We start from the raw sequence: 24378 nt of genomic DNA, 5'->3' as shown, positions 1-24378 counted from the left end.
CAAATAAGGCAAATTTTACAGATCTGGTCTTAAGTCAAGCTTAGCTTATTGTACATCTTTTCCCATAAAGTTCCTTCTTGGTTCCACAGCCATGAGAATAGTTTGGCAAGTGTGGATTTTTACTACTGATAAAGTATTCTGTTCTTGGTATGAATGGCTGCTGGAATTGAGATTCAGAACTACAACTTTGCCTTTGACATAATCATATTTTTTTAGTCAACAGCAACCATGTACTACCCATTATATGCTAGGAACTGAGAATCTAAAGGCAGAAAAAAAAACCCAAACCATACCTTCCCTCAAGGAGCTTACATTCTAATGGAGAAAATACCATCTATTCACCCATCATCCATCTATCCAGTCATTTATCCATCTATTCATCTCTCCACACATCTATCTGTCTGGATATCTATCTGTCTGTTTTTCTTTCTATCTCTTTTTCTGTCTACTGTAATAGGTTATGTGATGTAATGGCCTATGTTCCTCTTATTGTTATCTGTGGGTGTGTTGTGTTCAAGTCTCATGCATTGTTGTGCATTTGTGGAAATTGGCTAAAGGATCTAGTTGCTTGGTTTAAAAGGGATTCTGACTTGAAAATTATGGTCATGCACATGAAACAACAAATGGATACACTGGAACACTTTATGAATAACATTAATATGAACCTGGGATATGGAAATGATAACAACAATATAGACAATAAGGGAAAAGGGTTAAATAGGTTGGAGCAGGAAGAAGCAGCAGGAATAGTGAATTTATGTCTCCTTAGAGATTTGCCAGTGGTTACAAAGAATGAGGTGCATAAGGTTAGAATTCACAAAAGATTTTCCCCAAAGATCTTGAATCCATTAAAAGGAGAACCCCAAATTTTAGTGACAAGCCCAATAAAGTGATTAAGGAGATGCGTAAGGCAATTGAATTATATGATCCTGATTTTAATGATTTTGCTCTTTTAATGAAAGAGGTCCTAACTAAGAGAGAGAGAAATAAGTTTATAGAGGAGACAAGATCAGACCCTCCGTTACAATCATGGCCAGAGAACTTGAAGCTGGATACTGCAAATGACAGGGTATATGATATGCTAATTGAAGTGAGAGATGCAATCCTAGATATTATGGGGAGATATACAAAAAGGCTTGGTCAAAGTTTCAGGCCATAAAGCAAAAGGTATCTGAAGCACCTGCGGTTTTCCTGGAAAGGATAACTGAGGCAGCTGAAACTCTATTGGGAATGGATGCACTTGAAGAAGGCACCATTGCCCACATCAAACGTGTCTTTGTGAAGAATGCTGTTCCAAGGGTCAGACAATTCTTTAAGTCAAATTACCCAGATTGGGAAGAACTTGATCTGGAGGAATTGAGGAGAAAGGCCACTTATTTAACAAATGATCCAGAAGAAAAAGATGATGATAGGGATTCCATTGCTGAGGATTTGAAAAGAAAATTAAGGGAAGCTGAAATGAAAGCTAAGGAAAGTGAAATTAAGGAAGTAAAGGCTGTGGCTGCTTTGAGATATGTGCAGCCAAAGTATAATAATAACTATAGGCCTAGTGAGAGATCAGGTCCTAGGTTCTGTTTCCTTTGTGATCGGGTCAGACATCTGTACAGAGACTACAGATTCAGAAATCAAGTCAGAAGGCAAATAAATAGGAATAATGGTTTTAATATACAATAAAATAATTCAAGTAATAATTATAATAATAACAGATGGAATAACAATAATCATTATCATCAAAACAGATATGCTAATCAGTGCCAAAATGCCTGTTGCCAGGGCCAACAAGCTCCAAATCTAGATACTATGCAATCATGGGTAAATTCTGGAGCTAGACCAAAATACATCTAGATACTAAAAGGTGATCAGAACAAGGGTGCAAGTGCTTTATGAAGGTTTCCCATAGGGACATATAAAAATGAATCAATAAATGTGAAGGTTTCCCATAGGGACATATAAAAATGAATCAATAAATGAGTGTGGTCTAAATTAAAATGAGAATAAATGAAATTGGAAGTAATAAAAATAAAATAGATGGTGATACAAATGAATTAATTGAATCAAAGGAGGATATAATTAGTGTAAATAATTGTACAGAGAAAGAACATTGTAATATAAATTTAATTGAAAATACTAATGAATGTAGAATAAGAGAAATTAAAAATATAAACTAAATAATAATAATAATGAAATTGTAAATGGGAACAATGATACTAAGATGGGGAATGTAAGGACCAATGATAGTAATATAAAAGCTCATGATACAAAATCCTGGGAAAGTCATGTAATTCAAGAAGATGTAGACTTGGATGGACAGGAAATGACTGAGCTTTGTACTGATGATACTGTGCTTGCACCAATTCTTGAAACCTTCCAACCTCCAAATAGCACTGAACCCTATGGTTCTGTAACTATAGGGGATCAGATATATGATCTTTTGGTGTATACTGGAGCCAGTAAATCAGTTTTGCAAAGTCTGCCTAAAGATTATAAAGCTGTTGGTACTATGGAAGTGATTGGAGCTACTGGAAAACCAGAGAGAGTAGCAAAATTACAACCTAAAATGATAACTTTAGGATCTTTATCTGTGGAACATGCATTTATTTGTATGCCAGAATGTCCAATTAACCTTCTCAGGAGGGACTTGCTTTGTAAATTATGAGCAACAATTCAATGTACTGACACTGGGGATATAGCATTACAACTCCTAGAAGAATCTCTGAAAGCTTTTCCATTGCTGTTCTTAGATTCAGTCAGTGCAGAGAATGAGTTGAATTCCATCTATCTGATTCCTGAGGAAATACCAGAAGACTTATGGTCAAAGTCTTCTACAGACATAGGCCTATTAAAATCAGCTACTTCAATAACAGTGAGAACCAAGGAAGGACCAATTCCTTGTGTTCTTCAAAACCCTTTGAGTAAAGAAGCTATAGAAGGGATGAGACCTATCATTGAGTCCCTAATTCAACAAGGGATCATAACACCATGTTTCTCAGAATACAATACACCCATACTTCCAATAAAAAAGCAAAAGCTAGATCAAGATGGCAGAATTGTCTACAGATTCATGCAGGATTTGAGAGGAAATTTCATACTCAAGCTTATTCAGATCAAGAAATATCTAAAGTATGAAATTATACTTCTAGATAGTGAAAATATTGAGTTGAAAAGGTGTAGTGTATTAAATCTGGCTATACTTCTTCCTGATTTGCCAAAAAATGGTGAACCATTACATGAAAGTGTAGAAGTAGCAGATCTAGTGGATATGCTAAGGATGGATTTAAAAGACACTCCAATCAAAAATCCAGATTTGGTTTTATTCACAGATGGTTCTTCAGATTTGTGTAATGGAATTAAATGTACAGGTGCTACAGTTGTCACAGAATTTGAGACACTGTAGTATGAATCGTTACCTAGTAACATTAGTGCTCAATGTGCAGAGTTGGTTGCTTTAAAGCAAGCATGTATTCTGGTTGATGGTAAAAGTGCAAATGTGTATGCAGACTCCCATTATGCTTTTTCAGTGTGTCATGCTACAGGAAAGATCTGGAAACAATGAAGCTTTATTACTCCATCAGGAAAACCAATTACTCATGAAGGAATAATAACTGAGTTGTTGGATGCTATCTAGAAGCCGAAACAGTTAGTGGTAATCCATTGTAGAAGTCACACTTATGGCAGATATTCAGTTGCTAAAGGTAATCATAGAGCTGATATAACTGTGAAATTTGCAGCCAGAAATGCTCCAGTGTATGTCATGAACTTATCAACTATAGAATCTGATGATCTAGAAAAAGCTTATATAGACTCTGAAATACAAAAATGGAAGGAGAAGTTTGGAGCAAGAAAAGAACATGGTATATGGTTAACAGGTACTGGAAAGTCACTGTTAACAAAACACCTGTATACCTATTTTTGTCAAGCCATTCACACAAAAGGTCATTTTGGTACTCAAGCTGTAATCGACACCATAAAGAGACAATGGGTAGCTCCTGGAATAAGTCCTGTAACAAATAAGATCTGCTCAAGCTGTTCTGTTTGCCAAAAATTCAATCAAGGGGCATTCAGATAGAAAAGTCTAGGTGGTATACCGTTAGCATATTGTCCATTTGAGAGTCTACAGATTGATTACCTCAGCATGCCAAAAACTAGAAGACACAAGTTTTGCTTGGTAGTTGTTGACAGATTAACCAAAAGATCTGAAGTTTTTCCATCAAATACAAATACAGCTAGCTTTGTGGTGAAAATGTTGATTAAGAAAATTATACCTAGATTTGGAGTACCACCAACCATAGACTCTGATAAAGGATCGCATTTTACTCAAGACATCCTGAAAAGAATCTATGAGAATCTAGGAATAACACCAAAATATCATGTTCCTTATCATCCACAAAGTTCAGGGCAAGTGGAGTGTGTAAATAAGGAACTAAAGACTATGGTGGGGAAGATCTGTGCTAATACTCATCTCAAATGGCCAGAGATTCTTCCCATAGCTTTGTTTTACCTACATACAAGACCAAGAGCAGATTTACATATATTATCCTATGAAATGCTATTTGGACATGCTACACTACAAGCAAAAACTTGTAAAACAATCTATACATCTCTCTTAGAAGGAGACTGTCAACTTGCTTCTTACTTAAGTACTTTACAACAAAGACTAAAAGAATTACATGATATGTATTAATTCAAACTGGTCCTTTGGATTATTCTCTTCATAATTACAAACTAGGAGATATGGTATGTGTAAAAATTTTTGCTAAAACATCAGCAACACAAGAAAGTTGATTAGGTATTTACACTATTGTGTTAGTTTCTTCATTTTCAATAAAAGTTTTGGGTAGAGATTCATGGTATCATTTTTCACATATAAAATTAGCACATGATATAAATAATGAAAATGTAAAAATCATCACAGAAGAAGAAAATGAAGAAGAGATTGCAGAAAGTTAGGATCATCAGTCAAATTGAGTCTGCAGTCAAAAAGATCAATAAGGAAAGGACCATTCCTGTGGAAGAGGATAGAAGAGGACAATGCAGATGAAGAGGAGAATTCAGGAATTAATGGACAGTGTTAAAAGACTAGAAATTAATAAATTTAAAAGACTGAGAAATTTACAATGAAGAGGATTACAGGATAAATGGACTAATGAATTGATACTTTGGGGTAATGTATTATAGTACAAAATAACATAGCATTTATTCATATACAAACACAAATATATTTGCTACTATGAAATTATAGAAGAATAACTATTCAAGAAAGAGGAGAGAAGAGAAAGAAAGATCCGAAGTAGGGATAAGTATGTTGTATACAACAGTAACATAAAGATGACATTACAGTAACAGTGACATTAAAATAGCAAAACAACATGACATAGCAAAAGTAACAACATAACAAAACATACACACAAAACATAAACATGGTTAGGTTACATTGAATCACTACTTAAATGAGTGAAACAATGTGTAGTTAGGGTACTAACAGTGTTATAATTAGCTATAGATAAGTTAGTTACTAACAAAATGTAGTTAGATACTTAGATTTAGTTTAAGTATAGAATTCTAGTCAGAAGTATTTTAAAAATAGGGATTAGTTAGGTAGGATTAAGGAAGATAAGATAAGAAAATTAGTTACTGACCTTCACTACATCATACATTACACTACACAAACAACATATGACATCACATGTAAATAAATGTGTAAATATATGTAAATAGGATGTATAATAGGATTGTAAATGTATACATGTAAATATATGTATATATGAAGTGTACATAAGTGTATGTGTGCATATGTATAGCATACATGTATATATTGCATGTGTGTACTATATGTATATTATGTACATAAATCACTTATGTTTATTGTTACATGTATTTGCATAAGTAAGTTTAATGTTTGGTTTGATTTTCAGTGTAAAACTTATGCAATGTTGTGTTTATTGTAATTTTCAAAAAAATTTTTCTCTGTTTAATGTTAATATACTGCAATAGTAGTACAATGTTCTGTATTAACTGAGAAGAGTATTTTGAGTTTGATGTTTGCATGGAAGTTATGTTCATCTTTTGTTTGATGTTATTTGCTGTTTTGCTTTTGTTTCTGTTTGACATTTGTACGTGTTCATTATTTAATTCCTTTTCCTTTTTCCTTGTTAAATTCCCTAGAATAGGTTAGTATTAGTTAGAGTAAGATAATTGAGTGTAGGTTGTTTGTTATTTTGGGTAGATTTCTTAGTTTAGGTAATTGGTAAGTATTTTAGATTGTGCACAAATGTTGGAAACACAATTTTTGTTTCATGCAAAAGAGGGGAATGTAATAGGGAGAGGACATTTGCAAAAGACTGTGTAATGCAAACGTTAGAGTGATTGACAGGAGCATGTGACAGAGAGTCATATTTGAGCCTAAGGGTCAAGATCTGGATAAAGATTCTAAGGTCCCAACAGTCTTGGCACTTCTCTCCTGAAGGACCTTGGGTTGGAGGTTTGAAAACAGGTTTCTGGTTTTGGTGATACCAGCTGAAGAGAGGAATCTTTTGAACTGGCTGCTGGCAGCTAGAACAGAAGGCTGAGGATCCATTTCTCCACTGGATCTGTTTTGGACAGTTTTCATCTGAAGATCCTGGCCCATTTGATTGGATTCCACTTGTGAGATCTGGTTATTGGGGAAACTTATTGTTTTAGCTTAGATAAGATAGGTTAAGATAGATTTATAGAAATTAGGGTTTAAGATTAATTGTAATAATTCTCCTAACTCCTTTTCCTTCCTCCCTTTCCCAAATAACAAACCTGATTTTTTATATGTTTCCTTCTTGTTCATTCCCCTACCAAATCCCACCATTACACTACAGAATAGATGTAAGATAATTTCAAAAGAAAGACTCTCACAGTGGAGAATACCACTGGCAGAAAGTGGGGCTTAAGCAGAATCTTGAAGAAGCCAGAAGGAAGAAAGGAGGGGGTAGAGCAAAGGAGGAAAATGTGGTTTCTGACATCTACTCAATCACTATCTCACCTCAACCCAACCATTCAAGATCAAAGAGCCCTAGAACAAGCATCCAAGGGAGTCTTGATCCTCAAAGTCCATTTAGGGAACTGGGTGGCAGGAGCTCAAAGGGCAAACCTAAGAAACAGCAGACGTTTCCAGGGTCTGGCAGACAGCCATGTGGTAAGAAACTGCCAAACTGTGACAAAACTATTTTCCCCCTTGACCAAAGACTGATGCTCATTTTCTCCCTAAACAATCAAGTTCAGGAAAGAGTTTTGATATGATCCTATCAGCAAAGGGTATCTCCTCCAGAATCCCACTCTGGCTTTAACCTCTCTGTCACTCTTCACCATAATACTGATAAGCATTTAGGCCAGTTTGCTTTTCCATTTGGGATTCCCCACCTCCACCTCCACAACTGGGTGGGGGAGCTTTGGTAAATCATAGGTTATAGGACCATAGATATAGAGCTGGAAAGAACCTTAGAGGCCACCTATTCCTAACCCATTCATTTTATAGATGAGGAAATAGACCTAGACAAATAAAGTGACTTGGTTATGCAGTCATCAAGTGAGAAAGCAAGGATTTGAGCCCAGCTCCTAAATGATCACATTTTCTCAGTTCCTTAACATTAGGCTTGATTTAAATATTAAAGCATCATTATTGGATACTAATAAGAGAGCTTCTCTGACATATGAAAGGTTTTCTGATATGTGAAAGTAAAGCTTCTGCCTCAGGATGACTATCCTCCAATTGTCAGTTCCAAAGCTTATCCTGCTATGGGCTTCTCTGACTCAGCTGACCTTCGTTGGCATTTTTCTCCCTAAATTTCTGAAGCCAAATATATCTAAGACCCCATTAGAATCCAGTGGTGCTCTCAGATGTATAGGTATGTCACTAGTATGATGAGTTGGTCTATTTTCAAGGTACACAACTGAGGTGATATACTTCAAATGAGTTGGAAAATAAAAAATCCACCTCATTTAGTTGTCATCAGAATTGGGTTCAAAAAGCCACGATCCTGAGACTCAGCAAAGCACATAATAAGGTCCCTACCCCGCAACGAATTCGATCTGGCTGCACCACCATCAGGTTCCCTGGTGTGGTCTCCAGGAGCTGGCTCTTCAGTGTAGAGGAAATGAATCTGGAGTAAACAAAGGTCTTCTCGTCTTCAACCTCGGTGTCCGTGATGGAGTCACAGCCAGAATCTGTGTGCAAAAAGGACACTAGCTCATGAGAACCATAAGAGGAAGGAGAAACACAGAGCTCATGTTCTCTTTTGGTCATTTCCCCAATTCTTCCCAATTTCTTCCCCATGAAAACCCAAAAACATTAACAGATGGGAAACCACTCAAACTTTACACAAATAAAAAACCAAGTAAGCAAATCAGGAAATCGGGGAAGGGACCTAAACAGGTGGGGTGGTGGGGTGAGTGGGGCAGGCTGAAATGCTCTGCAATGTGTGGCAGCTAACTCATAGCCAAGGCAATGATGTGCAGAAAGGCTGGATGGGTGTGGAAGACAAGATACAATCTGAACCTACCAAGAACCCAGCAATGTGTTTCTTAATTGCTTCTTCTCTGCCTCTTTGCTAAGAGCTAGGCTCTACTCTAATCAAGCAAGTAATCAACAAACATTTATTAAGTTCCTACTTTGTGTGAGGCACCACACTAGGTACTGGGAAAGGAAGAAAACATGCATTAAATGCCTGCTGTGTCACTGACTTTACAATATTATCTCATTTGATACCCATAACAACTCTGATTTTAGAGTTGAGGAAATGGAGGCAAACAGAAGTTAAGGAACCTGTCCCAGATTACACTGCTAATAAGTGTCTAAGGCAGGATTTGTACTTGGATCTCCCTGTTTCCAGTGCACTCTCTCTCTCTGTTGTACCACCTAGCTTCCTTGGCTGGAGAGTCAAAGGCAATCAAGAAAGCAGTTCTCACAAATATGGAGCTTATATGAACCACACAGGACAACAAAGAATTTTACAAGGATGTATGCTGGGGAGACACTTTAGCCAGAGAAATAAACATGTGTTGCTAGTTGTTTTCTGAAGTCCCCACTGCAGGCTTCCAGATTAAACTCACTTGGGAAAGGTGAATAAGGGCTGTTAAGCTGGAACTACAAATGGTCTCAAGATCAGTGCGGGTCTCCTGGTGGCAGGCCACCATTCTTGCCCTTTTCCATCAGTCTCTATGTTTCTCCTGCTGGCTCTTGTCCTCACTTTGGTGATATATATCTTGCTCTGTCCTTGCAACTCATGCAGAGAGATCTCCCAGTGACTATGGAGACTTTCGGCCTCCAGACTTGTTCTCTTTTCTCAGTTCTTCTTTCTCTTCACCTTGCTCCCTATTCCTTCAAGCTCCCTGCCCCTCTCTCAGTTGCTACTGGCCTGATTATGGAGTCAGACACACCACTCTGTCTCTGCTACTCCTACAGATCTCTCAGTGGCTGTTTACGGAAATGTTGGTTCTCCAGATCTGATCTTGCCTCTGATACTTTTTTTCCCCCTCCCATTGCTTGCCTGGCTTCTGACTCCACAGTTGCCCTTATGTTCTATTTCCATGGATACTTTACATATGATCCCCATGGCTGCCTGCTGTTCCTGATATATCACAACACGCTGTATAATTAAATGCCAGATTATCTCACATAATTTGCAAATGCTATAAGGATGCAGATAGGGTGGTTGTGTAATGCTCCCAAATAAGAGATGGGATAGATAACTGTGTGATAGATAGGAGTACAGAGCTGATCTAACATACAAGATTCTTCCAAGACAAATATTTATATGAGGCAAAGCTACTTTAGAGAGGATTCTTGGATGAGATGGGATTGAACTCAAAAGTCAAGTTGACCTAGATTTTAAAGAAGGCATAAGTATATAGTTTGGCAGGTTAACAAGACAGCAAGCACCTACTATGTATTGTGCATTTGCTGAGTACCAGGGATATGAAGAAAAGCCCCTCCCCCCAAAACCCGTAAGGAGCTCATAGTCTAATGGGGGGAGACAAAATGTAAACAACCATGTTATGTGTGTATATCCCATATGTAAAATATACATATAAAGCATGCACATAGCATATTCTTCTATATTGTAGTATGCACATAAAACAAAACACATAGACATTATATATGTATTAACAAGATATGTACAGGAAAATTGGATATAACTTTAGAAGGAAGTTATTTACATTAAGGGGGATTGAGAAAGACTTCTTGCAGAAGATGGACTGATGGTACAGGTGGGAACACACCTCATGTTCTTCAAGTCCTAGAAGTCATTCAGCTTGCCCAAATGACATACAAAACATTCATTCTTTTCCAACTTCCATCTTTGTGAAAGAAAGCTCTTTGCTATGCCATTTCTATTTCCCCAGCACCTATCACAATGCCTGGCACATAGCAAACACTTAATAAATGCTTATTGATTAATTAAAATGTCCCTTTCTATAAATTCTACATACATTCAGGGCTCTAACTAGGAATCCTAGCTCCTGGAGAAAATTTAGTGAGGAAATGGGTGTACAACCATGCAAACCCCATAACCGAAAGAACCAATCTTGAATCACTGGTCTAGTCATGCCAGAAAAAATTGTCCTTGCTCTTCGATAAGGTGGGATGGGGGAGTGGCATAGGCCAGTTCACCTGGGAAAGGATTGGCCTGCTCCTTTTCCTTCTTTCCCTTCTCCAATCTCCACCAGCCAGTCAATGTTCCTAATCCTGATCCTCCCCTGATACCCACCAGAACCCCAAGCCCATGGAGACAACAAAAAATGGCAAGGCACAGGTATAGAGGGTTCTGGACCACTACAGAGAGGAAGCACACAGCCTCCTCCTGGATATAGGAACCTGGAGCAATGGGATATGTAGGGAACCACTCTAGTTATAGCCCTGTGTACCTCCCAAATTTATTCAGTATTATATAAAGACTGACTTCCTGTTCAAGGACAGGTTGGACTAGCTGCCATACAAGATCCTTTCCAATTCTGAGATTCTGTGAAAATAAATAAAGGCAGAGAAGCAAGAAAACATGGTGAATGTGTTCACTGGGCAGGGGGAAGACTGGCTTGACTAGAATAGAGGGTGTGTGTTAGCAGGAAGAAGGAATTCAGTTTGAAAAAGTAATAAGGTGAGAGCCAAGTGGTGAAGCCCAGACAGGAGAACTGTTGTAGGTTCTTCTATAAGGAAGTGACATGAAAGCAGTGATTTGGAAAGTTTTATCTGCTGGCAGTGGGCAAGATGGATTAGAATAAGAGTCTTGGGCCACTGAATTCCCACCTGGGGAACAACTGCTAGATAACCAGAAGGAAATGTTAGCAGAATGCTTTTTGACCAATATCAAAAATTCAATTAGACAAACATTAAATATTGGTGAACATGTAGGAAATAGCAAGGTTGTCTATAGAGTGTGATATGTCATAGTCATCAAGTCCAGTGTGTCTGAAATATACTGTATGTTGTCATTCAGTAGGGTTTGACTCTTTGTGATCCTATTGGGGGTTTTCTTAGCAAAGATACTAGAGTGGTTTGCCATTTCCTTCTCCAGCTCATTTTGGAAACTGAGGCAAATAGGGTTAAGTGATTTGTCCAGAGCCACACAATTAGTAAATATCTGAAGCCAGATTTGAACTTAAGTCTTGATTCCAGGCATGGTGCTCCATCCACTGTGCCACCTAGCTGCCCCTAAATTATACTATATGGGGCCAAGCTTTTTCAGTGGGATCCATAAGCTTGTATTTTAAAAAATATTTTGATAACTGCATTTTAATTTTATTGAAATTATCCATTGGTCAGGGTATAAGAGTTGGTGTTTTTTTTTTCTTTTAAAGGACTTTTTTTAAAGTACTTTGTAGTTGGGAAAGTGAGTTGCTTCCAAAAAACAATTTTAATGGATGTGAAGGCAATCTTATAATTGGTCACTTTGCCAGTGCAGGATCTTGGGTCACAACAGGATGGGGCAGGTTCAGGGGCCAAGACTGTAAGTTTGGTTAGGCCAACCGGGGATGGCAGATAGGTCAGTGCAGATACAGGGTCATGGTTGGAAGGACCCTGCAGAATTCAGAATCTAAGTGTTCCATGGAAGCAAGAGGAAGAAGATAGTTTGACTGAGTAGATCAAAGAAACCTCCTTTTAGCCTTAGCAGGAAGAATAGAGGCAGGGAACAGATTCTAGACAATGAAGCCAAAGACAGTGTCTCAGGATCCAGCCCAGACAGCCGGACCTCTGATTTGTCTCTACTAGACCCGCAGTCCAATTACATTGGTCTCCTTGCTATTTCTTGCAGATAACACTCCAACTTGACACATAGTAGGTACTTTCTACATGCTCATTCCCTTACCCTTCTCTCTTTTATGGATAGTTGTTTATATGTTGTCTCCTCTGTTAGATTTTGAGGTCCTTGAGAAGGAGTTATTTTTTATTATTATTTGTTTTCTTTGTATCCTCTGAACACAGTACAGTGCCTGGCATATAGTAGATGCTTAATATAGTCTTATTAACTTGACTCATTCAGAAACAGAAGTTGAGTTATCTTCCATTTCAACAGATGTGTATTGATCACCTCCTATGGACAGAACAAAAGAGTAGGCATGGGCGGAGATACACATATAAACAATACTTGGTCCCTTTCCCAAAAAGCCTTCAATCAATAAGAGTAATATAGGTATATATATATATATATATATATATATATATATACACATATATATGGAAATAATGTCAAATCAGAAAAAAAGGTTGACATGTACAGCTCTCTCTGTGTGCTCCAAGGAAAGAAAAATCATTTTTACAAGGTTTTGAGCCCTATAAAAAGCTGATGACTATAGCAAAAAGACTTGGCTAACACATATTTATCTGCCCACTTTGGGGGAAAGATGAATGTAAATTCTACTCATTTTGCCAGTTTCGAAAGAAGATAGCAGCCTCACAGAAAAAAAAACAAACAAAAACCAACCAAACAAACAAAACAAACAAACAAGAAAACAGTGATCAACTCAATTTCAAAACTCTTTGGCCCAGACTCAACATTGGTTCTAACTCACAGAAACTGCCCTATTTATTTAACTCATTTAATGGGCCCAGGGATGCCTCAATATTCCAAATAAAAAGTTCCCTAAGGCAATCCAGAGCACCAGGCTTTTCTGAATGCTTTCCCAAATGAGCATTGCCTTTCTGGGATTTAGATACTTAAAAAGACACAGGCTGGGGTTGAGATGGATTTTTTTTTGTAAACAAAATAAGATGAAGGTCAGTGCATTCAAATAGCAGTAAACCATAATTGCTACTGACCCCTTAAAAGCTCATTGTAAAAGCTCCTCTGTGGCTAAATGTAATCCACCTCACAAGGAGGTCAAGCAATCTTGGGATTGTGTGTGCTTCAGTTTTGCACATTAGTGCCCTGGCTCTTCCCCTTCCTTGAAAAAGTTGCATTGGTGAGGAAGAGAAGTTGAGTATGGATGAGGTTGGGATCATGGAGGCCAATTATTAAATAGCAAAGCAGCCCCTGCAGAGCATGTATTAAAGGACCCAATGTAGCACAGTGGGGTAAATGGTATTGACTGTAGAGTTAAGGAAAATATCTCAAGGGCAGGAAGAAACAAATGCATTGACCCCAGCATGAAGGACAAAACTGTTTCCAGGATATCAGCGATCAAAGAATCTCAGCATTAACAAGGACCTTAGGGAAAGTCTCATCCTTCCTCCCACACTCATTGAGGATATCCCTTCTACACCATCCTGTAGCTCTCCCAGGTTCTCATCTGCCTCCAAGAATGGAAGTTTCCTATCTAATAAGTCAGCTCATGTCATTGTTACTTCTAGTTGTTACAGTAGGAATCAACTAATCAACAAATTTATCAAGTGGCTTTTACATACAAACATACACACACTGTACTGGGTGCTGGAGATACAAACGTTCAATCATGTCAGACTCTCAGTCACCCCATTTGGAGTTTTCTTTGTAAAGATACTGGAATGGCTTGTCATTTCTTTCTCCAGCTCATGTTCCATATGAGGAAACTGAGGCCAACAGGGTTAAGTGACTTGCCCAAAATGACACAGCTAGTAAGTCTCTGAGGCTAAATTTGAATTTACAAGCATGAGTAATCCTGATTCTTAGTCCACTGCTCTATCCACTTTGCCACCTAACTGCTCCAGAGATACAAGTATAAAGAATGAAACTACCAGAAACTTATATTCTAGTAGGAGAAACAAGTACATGTACAATACATGTAACATAAATATAAAATTAGTAAGTATACATAAAGTAGCTATAGTAGAAATTAATAAATATATACAAAGTGGCTAGAGTACAAATATAAGGCATGAGGTGTGAAGAAACATAAGACAAATTCTTTGAGAGCAAGGACCATATCTGTCCTCAAGACTCTCTATTACATATTATAATTTTCCCGCTTTCTCTGCCTCCAATTAGAGGAAAAGAGTAGCATAAGAGACAGAAATTCTTAGCACCTGAAAGACCTAGGCTTAGACCACTAGCTGTGGAACTCCTGACAATTTACTTAACTTCGCAGGGCCACAAGCAATCTTCTAAGCAAAGTGATAAATGTTCAACAACCAGCTATCTGGGAAAAATTTTATCTGCATAATTGACATTTTCTCCATCACTTTCTTAAGCCTAAAAAATCAACAAAACAATAAATGAAATCCCATCCATTTCCAAGATGTAACTGCACACAGTGAAAATTTAACTCTGGTAGGAGCAGACTCCAGCAGGATCACTGGCTCTAATATTGTAAGTTATAGATAAGCCACTGATCTATATCAGCAAAGGGAGAGTGTTTCCACACCAGGCATTCCACAAACCAATGAAAGTATAGGGGAAGTGTGTGCATGTTGGGGTGGGGAGACAGAAGCCCCTGGAACCACAGCTGCAGCTGGAGGAGGTGTGAGGTGGACAAAATCACACAGATAGCAGGTGACAGTAATTCAAAAGTGGAACTTTGGTTTCTCAGAAACTGATAAAACCGAGAAGGGAGAACTCAGATGGGGAATGTGAAATCCACAAGTTATGGCAACTCAATGGGAAATACCTCTCCTACCTCGAGGCCATAGTGACAATTTACCCAAAGGAGTAAAAGGAAGATTGGATATTTTGAAGCAGCTTTAGCTTACACTAACTATATTCCATGAAGAAGTTCATTATTTGGAAGGCGATAAATACACAGTATTACCCGAATCTCTCTCTTTTGATCAGAGGAGGGATTTAATCACCACTGATGCTCTTCTAGGAGCCTCTGCTCAAAGGAAAGGGTCCAGGCTGACTGTGTACACTCTTTTAGTCCCCTCTGAGCTCAGCTCTTGGCTCAACTGACTTCTTTCTCCACTCACCCTGGAAGATCACTTCCCTCCAATAGCCCCCTTCCTTTGGATATTCAATTACTCCTAGAAATTCCATTTTCAGGGAAGGGCCAAGAGCAGCAGTGTTTACACTTTCAATCCTCTTTGGTCTCAACAGCTGATTCTATGAACCATGTTCTTTTGAGTACTTTCTTACACAATTTCCTTTTAATATGCTATCTTCCTTTGCTCTTGCAAGCTCCTTCAGAGCAGGGACTGGCCTTCTATTAGCTTCTGTGTATATTCCCAACACTTAACACAACACCTGATCCATACAAAGCACTTGGTAAATGCTTGTCATATTGGTTTTACATCTATGTCTTATTTCCTACTAAAGTCTTTGAGATCAAAGACAGTTTCTTCCAGCCTCTTAACTGGCCTCTCTACCTCCATTCTAAATCATCTTGCTTAGGGCCATAGATCAATGTTCCAAAAACATTGCTTTCATTGTTATGTCTTCTTTAAAAAATGTACAGTAGCTCCTAATTGTCCACATATAAAGTCCAAATGGGGGAAGCTAGGCAGCTCAATGAAACTGAAGTCAGAAAGACTCATTTTTCCAAGTTCAAATCAGGCCTCAGACATTCCTAGTTGTGTGAATCTGGGCAACTCATTTAACCCTGTTTGCCTCCGTTTCCTCATCTATGGAATGGGCTGCAGAAGAAAATGGCAAACCACTCCAGTATCTACCAAGAAACTCCTAAATGGGATCACAAAGAGTTGGATATGACTGAAAAAACTCAACAACAACAACAACAACAACAACAAATCCAAATTATTTGGAGTTTCTGGAAAAACCCTCAAGATCAGGTTTGTTCCAGCCTCATCTCTTACTCCAATCCAGTCAGTGGGACTCTGTCTTCTGCTGGTGTCTTCTTCCTTTTCCAAATAGTTATAAAGCATTTAATCTGCTCTCACCCTAATAATTTAGGATTGCCCAAGAATACACATACACATTCCAACTATGTATGTATATCTAATATATACACATAGACCTTCATACATACATATATCTATATATAAGTATATATATGCATATGTTTAAATTCATATTTTAACCTAACCAAGTCAAACTCTTACCTCATAGTCAAATTTCCCTTCCAGGACACTAATTGCTGAAGTCTTACATTGATTCTCCTTTGTGTTATATTCCTGACTTGCTAAGCCTGTCATGATCCCTACCTGGGTGCATGCCCATCAACTCCACATGCCTAAATGGATGATCCTGCACCTAATGCCTGTGCTAACCTCCAGGAGCCATGTCATCCTTAGCCCAAGTCGAAAAATCACGAATTTTTATTTTACTCTATGTTCTGACCACTGGCACCCGCATATTCCATACCCAACACTCTTAATCCAGACACTGACCTTGTTATCTCTACTTGGTTGCTGCCCACAGTCACAATAGGACACTGTCCCCAAAATTTGCTTTGTATATTTTCACCTTTACACTAGTTGGGTGCATTTGGGTAATTGAGTATTAAGCACCTACTATGTTCTAGGTGCTGTGGTACATGCTGGGGAATCAAGCACAGAAAAAGAAAGTCATAATTTTCAAGTTTTTGTTTTCTCCATCAGGCACACCTCTTTCCCTCCCTGCTGTTTGGAATTTCTCTTTCTTCTCAAAATTGAATCTGTAGCTGTTTTTCTCTTCCCTCCCTTCCTTCCTTCCTTCCTTCCTTCCTTCCTTCCTTCCTTCCTTCCTTCCTTCCTTCCTTCCTTCCTTCCTTCCTTCCTTCCTTTCTTTCTTTCTTTTTTCTTTCTTTCTTTCTTTCTCTCTCTCTCTCTTCTTTCTTTCTTTCTTTCTTTCTTTCTTTCTTTCTTTCTTTCTTTCTTTCTTTCTTTCTTTCTTTCTTTCTTTCTTTCTTTCTTTCTTTCTTTCTTTCTTTCTTTCTTTCTTTCTTTCTTTCTTTCTTTCTTTCTTTCTTTCTTTCTTTCTTTCTTTCTTTCTTTCTTTCTTTCTTTCTTTCTTTCTTTCTTTCTTTCTTTCTTTCTTTCTTTCCCTTCTGTCCTGGAATTGATATCAACAACTTCTCCTACCCCTCACTCACCTTTCAGGTTCAAACTGGTACTGGGCAATCTCTTTCTGTAGTATGTGAGGCTTCACTGTTGTGCTCCCAGTTATCAGTTTATCCTTAAACTCTTGGATCACCAAAAGGATACTCTTCCAGGACCACATAGGGAAGTGCTTGCCTTCCCTGCTACCAGAAGCCACAAAGACCATAAGAGGACTGAGGTCCAGGACAAAAAGAAAGGAGCAGGGGGTAACTGCAGCAAAGATCTAGCTAGGTTCTAGTCAGGAGATCTCCAAGACTAGACCTGGTTGTTTCACTTAGTAGCTCTAAAGAAACTTGACAAGTATTGAAAAATAAAATTAGAAACAGGAGGTGACGAATTGGGTTTTTTTTTTTTCTCACAGCTACTCACTTAGCAGAGTCAAACAAAAATAGAGCCCCACGCCCCAGAAATTTAGTCCAGACAAATGAAAGAAGTATTTCTTCTTCTCTGCTCTCCCTTCCATTCATCAGCAAGTTAAGCCAAAGTTGGGGCAGGAGCCCCCAGGTCCTTCTCCTAGCCTTCTCTCAGGGGCTGAACCTCAACAGCTTCCCTGCTCTGTAGACTGGCTTTGCTTATTCCTTATCACACCATGGACTTAAGGTTTCTTCCTTTCCTTAGTTACAGTGTCATCCTTGATGTATCCAATTCATTTATCAAATTCTTGATTCCACCATCATGGCATCTCTCCTATTTTTCCCCTAGTCACAGGGCCACCACCATCCCAGTTCTTACCTGGACTATTGCAACAGGCTTCTAATTGGTTTTCCTCTTCAGTCCTTCCCCTTTCTTATCCATCCCCCAAACAGACATTCAAAATCAAATCCTTAAGGCACAGATCTGACCATGTTACTCCCCTCCTCAATATACCCCAATGTCTTCCTATTTCCTCCTAGGATCAAATACAAACTTCTCTATCAAGTGATTCCAATTGGACCTTTACAGGCTGATGTTACATTACTCCTCCCAACCTCCCATGCACTCTATGTCTTAGTCACACTCATCTACTTGATGTTTCCTGTTCATAGCAAAAACACATATCGCTCTTCACAGTCTACCTACATGTCTGGAATGATTTTCCTCCTCACCTCCACTTTTCCAATAGAACAACTTCAACTCTATCCTTTATCCAGCATCTCCAGACTTGTACCAGTCAACAAACGTATGGCTCAAAATATCATGCCCTGGCGAGTCAGGCTCATTTTAATTGGCCTAACTTTCCTCACCCATACAATGTGAAACCTGGACAAGATGACTTCTGAAGTTTCCTTTAGGTCTAAATCAATGATCTTTTTCTTTCTTGTCTCCCTAGGGAAATAGTCATTGGTAAGCCAATTCACCTTTAGCATCCTTCCAGGCTCAACTTAGGTTCTGTGTACTACAGGAACCCTTTTTAAATAGCCTCTAGTTGTTGGTGTTTTCTTACTCCTCATGTTGATGCTGCTCAGTTGTTTTTCAGTTCTGTCCAACTCTTTGTGACCCCATTAGGGGTTTTCTTGGTGGAGATACTGGAATGGTTTGCTATTTCTTTTTCCAGTTCATTTTACAGATGAGGAAATTGAGGCAAACAGGATTAAAGGGCCTGCACAGGGTCACACAGTTAATAAGTATCTGAGGATGGATTTGAACTCAGGAAGATGAATTTTCCTGATTCCAGGCCCAGAACTCTACCCACTGTGTCACCTAGTTGCTCCTTTGCTCTTCATATTATATAGTATTTATATATCTGTGTGCATACTATATCTCTCTGGTAGTAAGGAAGCTCCTTGAGAACACAGACTATTTCATTTTGTCTTCATAACTACAGTACCTAGCACATAGAACATTTAATAAATGTTTGTTGAATTCAAAATAATTAAATTGGGTTAGAATTTTGTTGGTGGTGCCTATGTCTTTTAATCAGCATTCACAAACAACAATCCCATTTCTTACAATTCATGGGAAATAAGCTTTCAGAGCAGTATATTGGTAGGGGGTCATGGGAGGGGGGGCCTGTAGACCCTTGTTTCATCTTTCAGGAAACCCCAGTGTTGCTAGCCAAGCAGGAGATACCACATGTCCTACAAACAGCTTCCTCTTTCTTCATCTCTTTCCGACACTTATAAATGTGTTTCCTCTTTTAATGTAAATAGGGTACAAATAGCAAAATACTGCCACTGAACTGGCAATTTACTAGGTCTCTTATTTTCTGGTAGATAGGATCCATTCAAATCTGAAAACTCACCAATATATCAATTTACTTGTTTGAGAAGAAGTGGGAATTGTTGTGGTTTACTTAAATATTTTTTGATCAGACATTTTAGAAAAGAACTGTGGAAATTAAACCAAGCCCATCAAGTCAAAACCTTCCTTCTCTTGGTTTCTACCCATCACTTCTGTAATTCAAAGAATTGTTGTATTTTCCCCACTTGGGACAATTGGTTCCATTTCTGCATTTGGACACATTTATGATGTGAAGCCTGGTTGGTTAGTTTTACTTTCTATATCTAAGAAGATTTAATTTTGACAGTCTCACTCATTTGTGAGAAACTGGCAGATGAGATTTCACAATATGGTCAGATGGGTGTTTCCTGCACGCTGCCCAGCAATACAGAACACTGAGGAAGGCTTGGCATGTTGGTAAAATAGCTGCAAGATTAACTTTAAATTTCTGAATATGGGAAGAAGGCAGGAGAGATATCCTCCTGGGAATTTGCTTTATGAATGGATTCTGAGCTTAGTGATTATCTGAAATCACTTGGATTTAAAAAAATTTCTTAAGTTCTATATGTTCAGCTCCTTGATAATGAAATGGAAAGAATGCTTTCCCACTCATAGGACATTGGGAAAAGCTTGGAAAGTAGAAAGAAAATGGAATATAAAATCAGAAGACTTGAATTCAAATTCTGATTCTGCTACCTACACCTTTGGGCAAGCCATAGCTTTTTCTGGATCTTGATTTCTTCATATATAAACTGAAAGACTTGGACTGATGATCCCTGAAATTCCTTCCAGCTCAAAATCTATGCTCTCTGCTTCTAGTTCACTGAATTTTAGGTCTAAAAAAGACCTCAGGGATTACTTAGCTTAACACCCTCATTTTATAGGTTAGGAAACAGGCTCACTAAGTGACTTGCCTATGTCAGAATATAATATTGCTCATCTCTCCACCAGGAAATAGCAGTTACAGGAACAAGTGACCACAGAAATGCACCTCTGGTTATGGTGTTCTGTAGTTCAGCAAAAATACAGTTATTAATAGGGGCCTGAGGGACCACCTAGGCAGCTCAGTGGAGTGAGAACCAGGCCTAGAAATGGGAGGTCCTGGGTTCAAATCTGGCCTCAGACATTTCCTAGCTGTGTGACTCTGGGAAAATGACTTAATCCCCATTGCCTAACCCTTACCATACTAGTATTAGTTCTAAGATGGAAGGTAAAGGTTTTTAAAAAAATAAGAGAGACCTGATAAATAAAATTTGACCCCTATTTTCTATAGAAGTTGTTTAATAGTGTGTTTCCCAAGTTAAAATATTACTAGGCCTGGGGCAGCTAGGTGAGATGAGAGGTCTTGGGTTCAAGTAAGACCCCAGACACTTCCTGGCTATGTGACCCTGGGCAAATCACCAACAATATATTCTTGTCTTAACTTTTCCATATCTTCTCCACAATAATGACACTCATTATTAAGAATGTTTAAAGACTTCTTTTAAGACTGCATATTTTTTTCATATTTTCTTTATTAATTAGTATTTTGTTAAGATCTGTAAATAATTTGTTTAAATTATCTTTCCTTCTCAAGTTATCTGAGTTTTTCTGGCCTACATATGATTAATATTTGTATAAGTCATATGAGCTCTTAAAAAACAAAAATCTGAGTCTTTATTCAATTCTTCTTAGAAAATTATAAAAATTTAATTTTTTAATATTCCATCATCTGTAATTTCTTTCTTTCTATTTTTGTTAGATTTGTCAGAGTCTTAGAGAGGAACATTAAAGTCTCCTACTATTAATGTCTTATTGTATATGTTTTTTTGGTTAGCTGGTTGTTGGGTTTTGAGCCTTAAAATCACACATACAGAGTGAGAAAGAGTGGCGGTGTTTATACTGTCTCATTATCTATGGCACCTTTAAGAATAATGCAGTTTCTCTGTTTCTCAATATTGTCTTTTTCAACTTTTCCCTCTCTGAAATCACAATGGAAACTCCTGGGTTTTTTCCCCCAGATAAAATAAGTTTTATAACAGCCTCTCATTTGTCCCTGCATTTTCGGTGTCTTCTTTAGGCAACTGATTATTGTTCTCTAATCCAATATAGAACTTTCTGCCTTTTGTGGGTGATTTTAATCCATTTATATTCAAGGTTATAATTGTTAAATTGTATTTCTTCTCCATTATTTATTTCCCTATTATATTGCTTGTTTTTATAAGCATGAGGTGCAATGCATCTTTATTTGTTTATGATTCAGTCCTAAATTTTATGTACACATAGACACAAATTCACACACATACTTTCCCTTACCTAACATAGGTCACAGAGTTTTCTACTTTTACTGACATAATCTTTTAATACTCTCCACATCATTCCAGAAAGGAGTGTCATTCAAAAATAATCCTCTCTCCCTTAACTGCATACTCCTTTGCTGTTGTTGTTTTCATTTATAGTATTCAAATTCTAAGTATGATAACTTTCCTCTACCCCATACCCCATATCTCCGCATGTCCTTTTTAAGGTTATTAAATTCAAAATCCTTCAAACTTTGGTTTGACTTTTTGGATCATTAACTTCTGACTTCTTTCCAGTCACAGGTAATTGTAGAATTCCTAGCTTTTGGTTTCTCTTACTGACTTCCTGCTACCCTTTGGTCCTTGTTCTGATTAACTGGCTTCCCCAATCCTGACTTGTTCTAATCTCTAACTCCTCTAGACATCCCAAACTTTCAGTTTGTGTATCTTAATTTTCAACTACTTATAACTCCTAGTCCTCACCCTTTCTTGAGATTTTTATCCCTCCTCTTGCCCATGCTCTATTATATCAGTAAACATCTAGAAAATATAGAAAATAGGCCTTCCTTCAGACTCAACATTCTATCTTGTCTATTGTATTCTCCAAATCTATTCTCCCCACCTCATCCACCCACCTAGTAGCTCATAGAAACCCACAAGAGTTGGGGGAACAAAAAGAATGACCTTGACTTACCAGTCAAACACAACTAAAAACAGGCTAAAAATATTGATTTTTGTTTAATAATTAACACCTTAATCAAATTGACTTAACTATAACTTCTGATTAATCTGCTCCATGAATTTTTTGTTTCTGTTTTAATGTACTATAACGTATCCTTTAATTTGCTTCTCTCAAAGCTTAAAGTTGATTTGGGGACATTGGTGGGGGATCAGTGAGACAAGGTCATAGGAACTAAAATTATTTCCCTTGCCCCAAGCATATCTGTCTCCTTTAACTTATAAAAGAGGAGGGGAAAGGAAGATAAGAAAAAGAGAGAATAAATCAAAGAACATTTAATATCTTTCTTTACCTCCTTTTGCCCTGACTCCAACTTCCCTCACAGAGACTTTTTATTTTCTTCTCTAGCCTCATTGCAATATTATTGTCAGCTTAAACACTTAATTTTGCAAGGTCTCAAAAAATAGTCATTTATTTCCTCTTTATTCAGGGTTCAGCAACCTCTCAGAATTTCCATTCTTCTTTTCAAATCAGGAACAGGGATAGGAAACTTCTTTTTTAAAGCAATTTCCTTATTAGCTTTTAGAAATTAGTGATTAATTTGTTAACCAACTCCTCTTTTAAGTATATATTCCCTGGGAAAGTTAAGTTTATTAGTCATTCATACCTTTATATGAATTACATATTTGAAAAGAATATTAGAGGTCATCTAACTTAATTTCTCATTGAATGTATAAATTCCTTCTCAAGTATCCCTGGGAAATGCTCTGAATGTCTCTGAATTTCTTCAGGGATGGAGAGCTCACTACTTCATGCAAATACCTCCTGGTTCAGTGATCATTACTGGACAGTTCTAGATGCAAAAGATACATTTTTCTTTATAATAAACTAAAATCTTGCTCCCCTAGCTCTGTTTTCCAAAGGTAAACAGAATTTCTAGTCCCTCTAATACAAAACATTCCTTTATTAATCAAAGATAATAACAATCATGCGTCTCTCTGAATCATCATCTCTGGGCAAAAATCCTTAGTTCTTTCAACTGTTTCACATATGATATGGCTTCTAGACTCTTTACCATTTGAGTCCCCTTCTTCTGGATGCATTCCAATTTTTTTCAATATTCTACATACTCTATAATCATCTGATATTGGATTTCTCATTGTTCTTTTTAAAAACTCTCATCTTTGGTTTTAAAATCAGAAGAACTAAGTATGGGTTCCAAAGCAAAAGAATGCCAAGGGCTTGGCAATTGGGGTTAAGTTACTTTTCCAGGGTCAAACATCTAGGAAGTATCTGAGACCAGATTTGAACACAGAACCATCTATCTCCAGGCCTGGTTCTCTGTCCTCTGAGCCATCTCACTGTGCCTCCTCATTATTTCTTGCACAAGACACTCCATCTCACTTATGAAAATGTATGCTATTCACATCTAGAGAAAGAACTACAGGAATAGAAATTCAGAAGAAAAATAAATGATTTACCACTTGGTTATATGGGTATATAATTTGGGGTTGTGGTTTCTAAAAGATTATTCTATTACAAATATGAATAATATGGAAGTAGGTTTTGAGTAATAAGATATGTATAAACCAATGGAATTACTTGTTAGCTCTGGAAGGGGGATAGGAAAGAGGGAAGGGAGAAAACATAAATCATGTAATTATGGAAAAATATTTTTTGAAAATAAATTAAATGTGAAAAAAAATTTAAAAATTTAAATTAAAAAACAAAACAAGACACACCACCTCCCAACTCCCTGCAATTTCATAGGCTATTCCCCCCATGCCTGAAATACTCTCCCTCCTCATTTATTC

The 24378-nt window shown here is 37.6% G+C and overlaps 1 protein-coding gene across 5 annotated transcripts in view; it reads right to left on the bottom strand.

Annotated features, from left to right (window-relative positions):
• PIK3AP1 (phosphoinositide-3-kinase adaptor protein 1) overlaps positions 1–24378 on the bottom strand; it is a 141290-nt gene that overhangs the window by 65451 nt on the left and 51461 nt on the right. For all 5 annotated transcript variants that reach the window (XM_007478700.3, XM_007478703.3, XM_007478702.3 and 2 more), the window contains exon 3: positions 8039–8190. In XM_007478700.3, the coding sequence (XP_007478762.1) occupies positions 8039–8190 (152 nt within the window). The remainder of the gene's footprint in view (positions 1–8038; positions 8191–24378) is intronic.

This window comes from Monodelphis domestica, chromosome 1 (assembly GCF_027887165.1).
Source record: "Monodelphis domestica isolate mMonDom1 chromosome 1, mMonDom1.pri, whole genome shotgun sequence".
Lineage (NCBI taxonomy): Eukaryota > Metazoa > Chordata > Mammalia > Didelphimorphia > Didelphidae > Monodelphis > Monodelphis domestica.
This window is presented reverse-complemented; position numbering and strand designations above follow the sequence as displayed.